At 42.8% G+C, this 13,219-nt stretch overlaps 1 protein-coding gene across 1 annotated transcript in view; it reads right to left on the reverse strand.

Annotated features, from left to right (window-relative positions):
• Positions 1 to 12,829, reverse strand: part of otog (otogelin) — a 214,952-nt gene extending 202,123 nt beyond the window's left edge. The window contains exons 1-3 of the mRNA XM_072592880.1: positions 12,818 to 12,829; positions 12,057 to 12,144; positions 653 to 751 (exon numbers count right to left, since the gene is read on the reverse strand). Coding sequence (XP_072448981.1) covers positions 653 to 751; positions 12,057 to 12,144; positions 12,818 to 12,829 — 199 coding nt within the window. The remainder of the gene's footprint in view (positions 1 to 652; positions 752 to 12,056; positions 12,145 to 12,817) is intronic.
• Positions 12,830 to 13,219: the final 390 nt, after the last annotated feature.

The following is a 13,219-nucleotide window of genomic DNA, read 5'->3' on the forward strand; positions in this document are numbered from 1 at the left end:
ATAATTTGGTAATCTGGTTATTTTTAAAACTCTCTTTTAAAAGATGACATAGGTTGTTCTGAATGGGGAGATAATGATCATACACAACTTATGTACACAACCACGTAAGCACTTTTCAATTACTATTAGTCACAGTTTTTCTCCAACTTATTTTCTTAAATTCTACACTCAGTGTAGATGACAGATATACACATACCAATTTATATTTAGTTAATAGATCTTACGAGTTAACATCTTTTTTATCGCACCTTTTGGACTAAATTTGATGTTAGGCGATATTGTAATTCTATAGTCAGTGGAAGTAAAAATAGGAAAAAATGTATAACTTGCAGCTAATCAGATAGCATAAAATAATAATTAGATATCACCTAAAGTTAAAATTAACCCTTAATAATGCATGAATGCAAATCAATAATTCTGTTTCATCTCACTTTCTAATTTCCAAAATGACTTTTGGCCATATAAATCAGAACTATCATAAGTATTAGAGTATTTATTTCACCTTGCTAAATGAAAATAACTGACAATTTTTAAAAATACTTTTGTAATTAGCTTACCATAAGAATATTTACAAATGCTAAATTTTAATAATTACGTATTGTAGATTTTTAAAAAATTGTTATTGGAATTTCTCTTTTTGTTAAATTTGTACCTGTTTGGCATCGTGTTCCATTTGCCTCAAATTCAGTGCAGTCACATTGGTCCACGTTTACACACTTTCCTGCATTTAGACATGGGAGCGAGCATAAAGCTGAAAAGAACAAATTTCATTTCAATAGTATCGTTACTTAACCAGATTTGTTCAATGGTTATAGTGGCATGCTGCATTAATAATGACAAATTATGGATATGTTGCAATATACTTAGGCTGAGAAAGGAAAGGGTGCTTTATATTTAATTGAGTCATGCTGAAAAAAATTAAAGTTTTCTTGCACTCAGGCCAATTCACAAGAAATAATAATTTAAAGAAAAAAACAACATTGTAGTCTTGCAAATAGTAGAAGTTATGGAAGCCATCTTAGAAATCAAAAGTGTGAATAATTGCTGTCACAAATAATAATAGCAAATAATATGATCTGTAAAAGTGACCATTAAAAAGAAAGATCTCAAAATGAAATCATGAGACCAGAACAAAACGTAAACAAGATAAAATTTGCATTAGTTCTGGGTTGCAGTAATTGCATTTCTTGGAGTACAATGTGAATTATTCTACTGATGGAAAATGGATGAAGTTCAGTTCCCCAGCAGCTGTGCTGTATTCAGAATCACTGAGCCATTGAATTGATTCCTCTGTTGTGTAGGTAATTCAATTCCCATAGATGGTGCTTCAAAATTATGACTAACCGCTAAACTACGTCCTGAAAAGCATTACAAGAGAGGAGAATGATCTGATTATGTTCTCAATTCCACTGTACCATGTATCCACTACCACATTTTTATGTTGAATTCCTTAACTCAATTACCACTGTCATACTGGACTAGTAAGTCATGGAGGTAAAAACAAGGTAAAAACAATGACTGCAGATGCTGGAAACCAGATCCTGGATTAGTGGTGCTGGAAGAGCACAGCAGTTCAGGCAGCATCCAAGTAGCTTCGAAATCGACGTTTCGGGCAAAAGCCCCTCATCAGGAATAAAGGCAGTGAGCCTGAAGCATGAAGAGATAAGCTAGAGGAGGGTGGGGGTGGGGAGAAAGTAGCACAGAGTACAATGGGTGAGTGGGGGAGGGGATGAAGGTGATAGGTCAAGGAGGAGAGGGTGGAGTGGATAGGTGGAAAAGGAGATAGGCAGGTAGGACAAGTCCGGACAAGTTATGGGGACAATTACTGAACTGGAAGTTTAGAACTAGGGTGAGGTGGGGGAAGGGGAAATGAGGAAACTGTTGAAGTCCACATTGATGCCCTGGGGTTGAAGTGTTCCGAGGCGAAAGATGAGGCGTTCTTCCTCCAGGCATCTGGTGGTGAGGGAGCGGCAGTGAAGGAGGCCCAGGACCTCCATGTCCTCAGCAGAGTGGGAGGGGGAGTTAAAATGTTGGGTCACGGGGCGGAGTGGTTGATTGGTGCGGGTGTCCCGGAGATGTTCCCTAAAGCGCTCTGCTAGGAGGCGCCCAGTCTCCCCAATGTAGAGGAGACCGCATCGGGAGCAACAGATAAAATAAATGATATTAGTGGATGTGCAAGTAAAACTTTGATGGATGTGGAAGGCTCCTTTAGGGCCTTGGATAGAGGTAAGGGAGGAGGTGTGGGCGCAGGTTTTACAGTTCCTGCGGTGGCAGGGGAAAGTGCCAGGATTGGAGGGTGGGTTGTTTGGGGGCATGTACCTGACCAGGTAGTCGCGGAGGGAACGGTCTTTGCGGAAGGCGGAAAGGGGTGGGGAGGGAAATATATCCCTGGTGGTGGGGTCTGTTTGGAGGTGGCGGAAATGTCGGCGGATGATTTGGTTTATGCGAAGGTTGGTAGGGTGGAAGGTGAGCACGAGGGGCGTTCTGTCCTGTTACGGTTGGAGGGGTGGGGTCTGAGGGCGGAGGTGCGGGATGTAGACGAGATGCGTTGGAGGGCATCTTTAACCATGTGGGAAGGGAAATTGCGGTCTCTAAAGAAGGAGGCCATCTGGTGTGTTCTGCGGTGGAACTGGTCCTCCTGGGAGCAGATACAGCGGAGGCGGAGGAATTGGGAATACGGGATGGCATTTTTGCAGGAGGTAGGGTGGGAAGAGGTGTGATCCAGGTAGCTGTGGGAGTCGGTGGGTTTATAAAAAATGTCAGTGTTAAGTCGGTCGTCATTAATGGAGATGGAGAGGTCCAGGAAGGGGAGGGAGGTGTCAGAGATGGTCCAGGTAAATTTAAGGTCAGGGTGGAATGTGTTGGTGAAGTTGATGAATTGCTCAACCTCCTCGTGGGAGCACGAGGTGGCGCCAATGCAGTCATCAATGTAGCGGAGGAAGAGGTGGGGAGTGGTGCCGGTGTAATTATGGAAGATCAACTGCTCTACGTAGCCAACAAAGAGACAGGCATAGCTGGGACCCATACGTGTGCCAATGGCTACCCCTTTGGTCTGGAGGAAGTGGAAGGATTCAAAGGAGAAATTGTTAAGGGTGAGGACCAGTTCCGCCAAACGAATGAGAGTGTCGGTGGAAGGGTACTGTTGGGGACGTCTGGAGAGGAAAAAACGGAGGACTTGGAGGCCCTGGTCATGGTGGATGGAGGTGTAGAGGGATTGGATATCCATGGTGAAGATAAGGCATTGGGGGCCAGGGAAACGGAAGTCTTGGAGGAGGTGGAGGGTGTGGGTGGTGTCTCGAACGTATGTGGGGAGTTCCTGGACTAGGGGGGATAGGACAGTGTCGAGGTAGGTAGAGATGAGTTCAGTGGGGCAGGAGCATGCTGAGACAATGGGTCGGCCAGGGTGGTCAGGCTTGTGGATCTTGGGAAGGAGGTACAACCGGGCAGTGCGGGGTTCCCGGACTATGAGGTTGGAAGCTGTGGGTGGGAGATCTCCTGAGGTGATGAGGTTCTGTATGGTCTGGGAGATGATGGTTTGGTGATGGGAGGTGGGGTCATGGTCGAGGGTGCAGTAGGAAGAGGTGTCCTCGAGTTGACGTTTGGCTTCAGCGGTGTAGAGGTCAGTGCGCCAGACTACCACTGCACCCCCTTTATCTGCTGGCTTGATGGTGAGGTTAGGATTGGAGCAGAGGGATTGGAGGGCTGCGCATTGTGAGGGTGAGAGGTTGGAGTGGGGGAGGGAGGTAGACAGGTTGAGGCGGTTAATGTCCCGGCGGCAGTTGGAAATGAAGAGGTCGAGGGCAGGTAATAGGCCAGCGCGGGGTGTCCAGGTGGATGCCGTGTGTTGGAGGTGGGCGAAGGGGTCCTCGGAAGGTGGGCGGGAGTCCTGATTGTGAAAGTAAGCTCGGAGGCGGAGGCAACAGAAGAATTGTTCGACATCCCGGCGTGTATTAAATTCATTGATGCGTGGACAGAGGGGGATGAAGGTGAGTCCTTTGCTGAGGACTGATCGTTCGTCCTCAGTGAGGGGGAGGTCTAGGGGGATGGTGAAAACTCGGCAGGGCTGGGAGCTGGGATCTGGTGTGGGTGTAGAGCTGGGAGTGGGGGCAGAACCTGTAACTGGAGCGGGTGTGATGGTGGGGGGAATGGGGGTGGAGTCATGAGCAGGGGTAGTGTTCCCCTTGGGGTTCTGGGGGGGGTGGGGATAGTGACAGTGGGGTCTGTGGGGGGTAAGTCATGGAGTTTTAATTTTCCTGAAAATACCAACGGATTTATTTTGCAGATAAATGGATAATTTGCAGATCCGGGCCATCTTATGTATACATCCTTGGTCCAGCATGCTGCGACTGATCATGTGAAGTCATCCTGGTCCTCAGCTCATTAGCATACATAGCTCTTAAAGTGGTGACAGTGCAAGCCATTATCTTTTGACTCCCTTATCAGTCAAGAATGGACTTACTTCTGAGTTAAAAGAAGATTCAAAGACTCTGCTTCCACTGCCTTTTATGGAAAAGAGCTCCAAAGGCTCATGACACATTGAGAAATAAAAATCTATCCTCATCCCAGTTGTAAATAAGAGTTCCCTTATTTTTACATGTCCCCTAATTCCAGCATCCACCCTGCAAATTCCCTCAGGATCTTAGATGTTACAAATAAGATCACTTGCACCTAGCAAGGATTTCAAAACACCGATACACTAGTGAAAATTATGCTTCATTTAATGCATAAATCTAACTAATTTTCTGAAGGATCAAAAGTGGAAACATAGACAAATGTGATTTTTTTTCCTCAATGTAGGACTACAGAGGCCAGTTTTCTTATATACGAGCAGACAAATTATGTGTAGGAATAGGTCACTTGGCTTCTTAAGCCTGGTCCACCACTTGATAAGATCATAGCTGATCTGATTGTGAACTTTAGTCTACTTTCCTAACTACTCCCACTCACTTTGACTCCCTACTCACTGTCCCTGCACCCAGTGATCTCCACAGAACGATATCCTAAGGGGAAAAAAAATTCTCACCTCTGTCTTAACTGGGAGATCTCCTATTTAAAGCTGCATTCCCTGATTCTAGTTTCTCCCAAAAGGGGAAAACATCCCAATGACCCCCTGAATCTTCTATGTTTCAATAAGGTCAACTTTCAGTCTTCTAAACTCCAATAGATATAGGCTCAACTTTTCCTCATAAGCTATCACTTACATCCTAGGAATATGGGCTATGTTCCTCTGTGAAATTTGTTAATTTATTAGACTTGGGACATTATATTGGGAGTCATTGTAGCTTCCAGGATCATAGAATGAGACAGTTCAAAAGGAATTAATTTGACCCATCATGCCGATGATAGTTCTTTGAAAGGGCAACTTATTCTTTCTTCTAAGAGCATATTTAATTCCCCTTTCAGAGTTATTACTGAGTCGATTACCAATTCTTTAAAACTGTATATTCCAGAGCAAAACAAATTATTCTGGGAAAAAATTTCCTGTCACCTCTGATATTAAATCTGCATACTCTGGTTGGCAATTGTGATATCATTAGAAACAGGTACTCCCTATTTACTTTATCAAAATCTAACCATGAATTACAACACATACATTTCAATCTCCCCTACTTGAGGCTGAGAAACCATATCTTCTCAAGGCAGTGATTTCAACCTGAGGGCCACCAGACCTCAGGCAAGGAAAGAGGTTGAGAAGGAGAGTCCTTCATGATAACCTCAAATTGATATTGGGAATTGAACCCATGCAATTGGCATCGCACTGCTCTGGAAACCGGCAATCCAGCCAACTGAGCTAAACCAATTCCCGAAGACCAGATATGCTAACCTAATCTCGTCCCATTCGCCAGCACTTGGTCCATATCCCTTTCAACCCTTCCTATTCATATACCCGTTCAGATGCATTTTAAACATTGTAATTGTACCAGCCTCCACCACTTCCTCTGGCAGTTTATCCCATACACGCACTACCCTCTGCATGAAAAAGTTGTCCCTTAGGTCTCTTTTATATCTTTTCCATCCTACCCTAAACCTATGCCCTCTAGTTCTGGACTCCCCCACTCCAGGGAAAAGCCTTTGTGTATTTATCCTATCCATGCCCCTCATGATTTTATAAACCTCTACAAGGTCACCCCTCAGCCTCCGACACTCCAGAGAAAACAGCCCTAGCCTATTCAGCCTCTCCCTATAGCTCACATCCTCCAACCCTGGCAACATCCTTGTAAATCTTTTGAACCCTTTCAAGTTTCACAGCATCCTTCCCAAGGGAAGGAGACCAGAATTGCAAGTAATATTCCAACAGTGGCCTAACCAATGTCCTGTACAGCCGCAATATGACCTCCCAACTCCTTTACTCATTTCTCTGACCAATAAAGGAAAGTATACCAAATGCCTTCTTCACTATCCTATCTGTCTGGAACTCTACTTTCAAGGAGCTATGAACCTACACTCCAAGGTCTCTTTGTTGAGCAATACTCCCTAGGACCTTACCATTAAGTGTATAATTCCTGCTCTGATTTACTTTTCCAAAATGCAGCACCTCGCAATTATCTAAATTAAACCCCATCCGCCACCCCTCAGCCCATTGGCTCACCTGATCAAGATCCCATTGTAATCTGAGGTAACCCTCTTCGCTGTCCACTACACCTCCAACTTTGGTGTCATCTGCAAACTTACCAATTGTCCCCGTTGTATCATGCTTTTTTGGAGGAATACCACTAAACCCCAATATCACTAACCCTGCAGGCTCTTTGTATTATCTACTTTCATGATGGAGATACCCTTCCACCTGCACCAAAAGCAATCCCCTGAATACCTGATTTTTTTTTCATTTCAGAAGGAAAACAATACCTCATAGGGCAGAAAGGGTCAAGACGGGTAGCTCCATGAGGTTTAGCTCCTCACCCTTATGTGGAAAGTGTCCTGACCCTGGGTGCCATGAGCAGCTGACTGCTCATTACAAAACCCAGAGACCTGTATCAGAGACTGCTCTTGATTTCCCGTGTCAGGAATCCCCCCCTAACTTGACTGAGGACTGGTGATGACAAGCTTACTTCTTTTGTGTCTGTGCTAAATGGCAAGGCTAGGGACAGGTAATATGAATCTTATATCTCTGGCTTAGACTGAAACAAAGCAATGCAAGATAGTAATACAATGAGTATCCAGGTTGTTCCAGAGTGAATGAATACTCTAACAGTGAGTGAAGAGCCCAGAGGTACCCGGTCCAGTCCATGACCTTGGTGCATGTCCCAGAACAGACAACGTCCTTGCTACAACATTTCAATGACAGTTACCAGTGCAGTATTGAAGTTTAAAAGCATTGTGTAAGTCAATTTGAGATGTGCCCTGAAGTTTCCGAGAGGCTGGTAAGTGTTGGTTGCCAAAGTCCATGGACATGGACTGCATGCAGCCAATGCCCATGAACATGTCCTGAGATACTAGTCCTTGTTGTCCAGCATGGAGGTCCTTTGAAGCAAACAGTGAGCTGAATTCAACACTCACTTCTGATAGAGTATTTTTTGATAACTGGCTTGCTTGGCCATTTTGTTAAGATAGATTTGCATTTAACAATGGAGCATCCAAAGATCTAGAGACTTCCAAAGACTTTTGAGTGAATTAATTTGATTTGATTTATTGTAGTCACATGTACCTAAAAACAGTGAAAAGCTTTGTTTTGCGAGCAATATATGCATAGCTTAGTAAACACTAACAACAGATCATAGGGTGCTTAGACAAAGAAAGGAATACAAAGTTAAGGCTGCACAGGCAGTGTACAAAGCAAAATCAGCATTAGCAAGATCAACATTATTTAAAGAGGTCCATTCAGCAATCTAATAACAACAGGGAAGAAGCTGTTCTTGAACCTGCTGCTGCGTGTGTTTAAGCTTCTGCATCTTCTGCCTGGTGGAAGAGGTTGTAGGAGAGCATTACCAGGATGGGAGGGGTCTTTGATGATATTGGTAGCCTTTCTGTGGCAATGAGAAGTGTAAATAGAGTTTATGGATGCAAGGTTGGCTTTGTGATGGTCTGGGCTGTGCATGCAACCTTCTGCAGTTTCTTATGTTCCTGGGCAGAGCAGTTGCCTTACCAGGCCATTATGCATCTGGAGAGAATGCTTTGTATGGTGCATCTGTAAAGTCTGATGAGGGTCCTTATGGACATGCCAAATTTCCTTAACCACCTGAGAAAGAAGAGACATTGCTGTGCCTTCTTGAATGTTGCATCTATGTGAGAGGTCCAAGACATATTGTCGGTTACCATCACTCCTAGGAACTTGATGCTCTTGACGTCCTCTACCTCAGCTGCATTGATGCAGACAGAGGCATGTCCTCTTCCTTTCTTTCTGAAGTCAATGGTCAGTTCTTTTGTTTTGCCAAGAATGAGAGAGAAGCGTTATTATCATTACACCATGACACCAAGCCCTCTCTCTCTTTGCTGGATTCTGATTCATTGTTGTTTGATATCCGTACTATCACAGTGGTGTTGTCAGCAAATTTGTAGATGGCGTTCATACAGAATTTAGCTACAGATACAGTTGTGGATGTAGGAGCTGAGAACACAGCCTTGCGGGGTGCTAGGGTTGAGGATTATTGTGGTGTAGATGCTCTTGTCGATCTTCATTAATTGCGGCCTGTGCATCACAAAGCTGAGGATCCAGTTGCAGAGGATGGAACCAAGTCCTAGGTTTTTGAGTTTTGAGATTAGTCTGGTAGGGATTATGGTATTGAAGGCAGAGCTGTAGTCGATGAGTAGGTGTCTTGTTATCCGGATGTTCCAGGGATCAGTGTAGAGCCATGGAAATGGCATCTGCTGTGGTCCTGTTTCTCTCATCTTCTCATTTCTTCTCATCTCTATTCTGAATGATTGGCCCTTTATCTAAAGACTGTGCCCATAAAGTTTCTAGTCTCCCCATCTATCAGGAACAACCTCTCATTGTCTCACCTATCAGGCCCCTTCAAAATGTTGTACAGTTCAATTAGATTGCATTTCAATCTTCTGAACCCTGGAGAATATGCACGATTTGCTCAGACTTCTTCATAGGTCAGCTCTCATAATATTTAAATAGTATTTAGATCTGCACTTGTAATGCCATTACATACTAGGCTATGGGCCAAGAGCTAGAAAATAGGATCAGAATATTAGGTGGTTGTTATTGATGAGCATGGATACAGTGGGCCTTTTTCTGTGCTGTAGACCTCTATGATTCTATGACTCTAACCCCCTGTCATCCCAGGGCCAACTCAGTGAACCTTTTTTGTTCCATCCCCTTGATACATCCATTTTTTTCTGAAAAGTGGAAAACTAAACTGCATCTAATGCTCCAGATATGATCTCACCAAAACCTGTATCTTGTAATAAGACTTCTGTATTCCTCTACTCAAATCCTCTTGCCATAAAAGATAAACATGCTATTTATCTCCCAAATTGCTTTCTATACCTGCATGCTAACTTGGTATATTTCTTATTCAAGCACATCAAAGTATCTTCAAACAACAAAAAATAACTTTTGCACCATATATAAAATGTTTTGTTTTTCTATTCTTACATACAAAGTGAATAGTTTCACAATCCCCTACTTTAGAATCCATCCTCCATCTTGTTGCCCCTTCTCTTAGTTTATCATATCCTTTTGCAGCTTCTGTGGCCTCCCTAAACTTACCCTTTCACCTGGTTTTGTTTCATCAGCAGACTTAGATACACTATTCACTGTCTCTTCATCCAAGTCAGATTGTAAATAGTTGACGCCTAAGCAATGAACTTTGTGCACTCCATTATTCACTGCCTGCCAACTTGAAAATGTCCATTAATGCTTTCTACTTCTTGTCTGTAAATTGCCAGGGCTCATTTTAGATGGCATGTTCCAAAACCATGACCACTTCCATCTAGAAGGACAAGCGTTACAGATACATGGGAACGCCACCAGTTGCTAGGAACAATCCAAGTTGCATTGTTACATGGATACAAAACCATTTAAAAGTTCCAGAATTCACTGCCACACAAAGACCTCAGAGACCTTGAAAGTGGAGTCACAGGTAGATAGGATAGTGAAGAAGGCATTTGGTATGCTTTCCCTTATTGGTCAGAGTATTGAGTACAGGGGTTGGGAGGTCATGTTGTGGCTGTAGAGGACATTGGTTAGGCCACTGTTGGAGAACTGCATGCAATTCTGGTCTCCTTCCTATCAGAAGGATGTTGTGAAACTTGAAAAGGTCCAGAAAAGATTTACAAGGATGTTGCCAGGATTGGAGGATTTGAGCTATAGGGAGAGGCTGAACAGGCTGGGGCTGTTTTCTCTGGAGCGTGGAGGCTGAGAGGTAACCTTGTAGGGGTTTATAAAATCATGACGGGGAATGGATAGGATAAATAGACAAAATCTTTTCCCTGGGATAGGCGAGTCCAGAACTAGAGTGCAAAGGTTTAGGGTGAAAGATATAAAAGAGACCAAAGGGGCAACTTTTTCATGCAGAGGGAGGTGTGTGTATGGAATGAACTGCCAGAGGAAGTGGCGGAGGCTAGTACAATTGCAACATTTGAAAGGCATTTAGATGGGTATATGAATAAGGAAGGGTTTGGGGGGATATGGGCCGGGTGCTGACAGGTGGGACTAGATTGGGTTGAGATATCTGGTCAGCATGGACGGGTTAGACCAAAGGATCTGTTTCCATGCTGTACATCTCAATGATTCAATGACTATGACCTACACAGTTGGAATGGAGGTTAGAGGGAGCACTGCCTGCTTATTCTCCTTCAAGCCATTCACTAGCTAGTCATGGAAATATACTGCTGTTGCTTCAGTGTCACTCGGTCAAAACTCCCTCCCTAACAGCATTGTGGGTCTACCAACATCAAAGGGACTGCAACAATTCAATATGGCACCTCACTACCATCTTCTCAAAGTTACCTAGAGATGGCACCCACATCCCATGAATGAATAAACATGACTCCTCTATCAGTGCTCATATACTATTCCTAAGTTCATGCCACTCAATCATTACAACATCAAAAAACTCAAATCAATAAAGTCCAATCAGAATTTTCTTTTCATAAAACCATGTTGATTTGTTCTGGTCATGCTTTGCTTCTCTAAGTATACTGTTGAGATTTCCTTGATGGTAGATTCCAGTATTGATATTTGGCTAACTGGCTATAGTTCCCTGTTTTCTTTCTTGAAGGTGGCATAATATTTTCCAAATTCCAATCTGCTGTGACAGTTCCCAATTCTAAAATCATCCACTATTTCTACAGCTATCTCTTTTAGAAACCTGGGAATAGGACATCAGATTCTAGGAATTTGTCATGCTTTAATCCTTTTGATTTCTCCAGTTCTTGTTCTCTGTTGATATTCATTTCCTAGATTTCCTCACTTTTCTCAGCCCTAACTTATTGCCTATTTCTGAGATGAAACTTGTGTCTTCTACTGTGAACCCATACACAAAATATCTGATAAAAGACATTTATACTTACAAAATCTCTTCCAACCCATTTTTATATTTCTGGCCAGTTAATACTCTACCTTTTTCCCTTATTACCTATATTTTGGGAGCACTTCCCCGACTTCTAAATCTTTCCAAGTCCTCAAAGTTGTCACTGTTTCCTGTAACATTGTAAGCCTCTTCTTTTAATCTGCTACCATCCCAAATACCTGTTTTTAAGTGACATGTTGTGGGTCTGTGCTGCAATTCAGTAAATGTATACAAATGCATAGACATTGCAACATGGAGGCAAGTTATTTTGTCCAAACAGTGCATGCTAAAATTCATTCTCAATGCAGATAAATTGTTAAAATCTCATTTATATTCTCTGCCCCCATTTTGTTCTAAAACCCCTTGCACACCAACCTCAACTTGAATATTGACAAGTGACTACAAGTAAATCCCTTGCTGTAGTTCCACTATATGCAGTATGAATCACAAGCGTGAGAATACTTCCTGGCACTGCCTCTACTTTACTTCGAATGGGCTGAGTCAATACTCCAGTGTTCAGATGAGTAAGTCAATACACAATTTTATATTATCTAATGTTAACATGGAAACTTAAAGAAATAAGTTTAAAATCCTTACTTGGTGACGCCTCAAATAAAGGTGCTGATCGCCATGCAATGGCTGTGGTTCCAAAAGCAAAGGAAGGAGTGTGAGGTGACTGTAAAATCTAAATAAAGTACAAAAAGTACAAAAGAATATTGAACCCCATTCCTGAAAATTAAAACACTTTAAAATCTAAGACACTGTCATCCTATCATCAATAAATTATATTTTAAAAATTAATATTGTACATTTGATTCTTGTTAGATTTCTCACTCACTGGTATTGTGTACTACATACCCAGTCAATAGGTTTGATTATGGGCCAGGAATGGGAGACTCATTAGATCCAACAGGCAGCCTGCTATCTATCTATCTGCTCCTGCTGTCACCACCATTGCTCCAGCAGTAGGGATCATGTTGGGCAGCGGCCCACCAGTGCACAAATTGAGGCCATTATTAGGGCAATGATTATTGGTGACTGCTGGGATTTAAACAGCATTGGGTAATACTCATGTACAGTGATCAGTTCGATAGCTTTCTCTGTATTGCTGTAAGTAGGTGCCTCCTTTACAAACCTCCTCTGCATCACTTCACATTTATCTACAGCAAAAGTCATTTGGCATTTACTTGCTCCATTCTGTACGTTTAATAATATGTTCCTGTGTGTTGTTGCATAACTACACTTAATTACGTACCAATATGATATCATTTGCAAATTGTTAAGTTGTCCAGACCATTAAAGTATTTGGTGAAAGGCAATGATCCCAGTTCCAACATTGCTTCCCACCTTCCACCAACCTGAGTAACCATCTTTGGTCTTGTGTTGTCTGTTTTGTCACCAGCCAGCTACCCTCCTGGATAGTGGACTGGATAACAGCTTCACAGAACACCTTTCTGTCTGCAAAAAAAGACCCTGAGCTTCTGCTTGCCTGCCACTTCAATATACCACCTCGTTGCCTGGCCAACATCTCTGTCTCAAGCTTGCTCCAGTGCTCCAGTGATGCTCAGTGTAAGCTGAAAAACAACACCTCACTTGGGAACTCTACAGGCTTCAGAACCTAAAATCAAGCTCAACAAATTTAGGGCTTGAGTCACCTTCACATATGTCCTTATCCCAAAGCTTACACTCCAGTCTTGTTATCACATGGACTGCTATTACATACTACCCATTGTTAGTCATTAATAGTCTCCATTAGTAGC

This window comes from Chiloscyllium punctatum, chromosome 22 (assembly GCF_047496795.1).
Source record: "Chiloscyllium punctatum isolate Juve2018m chromosome 22, sChiPun1.3, whole genome shotgun sequence".
Classification (NCBI taxonomy): domain Eukaryota; kingdom Metazoa; phylum Chordata; class Chondrichthyes; order Orectolobiformes; family Hemiscylliidae; genus Chiloscyllium; species Chiloscyllium punctatum.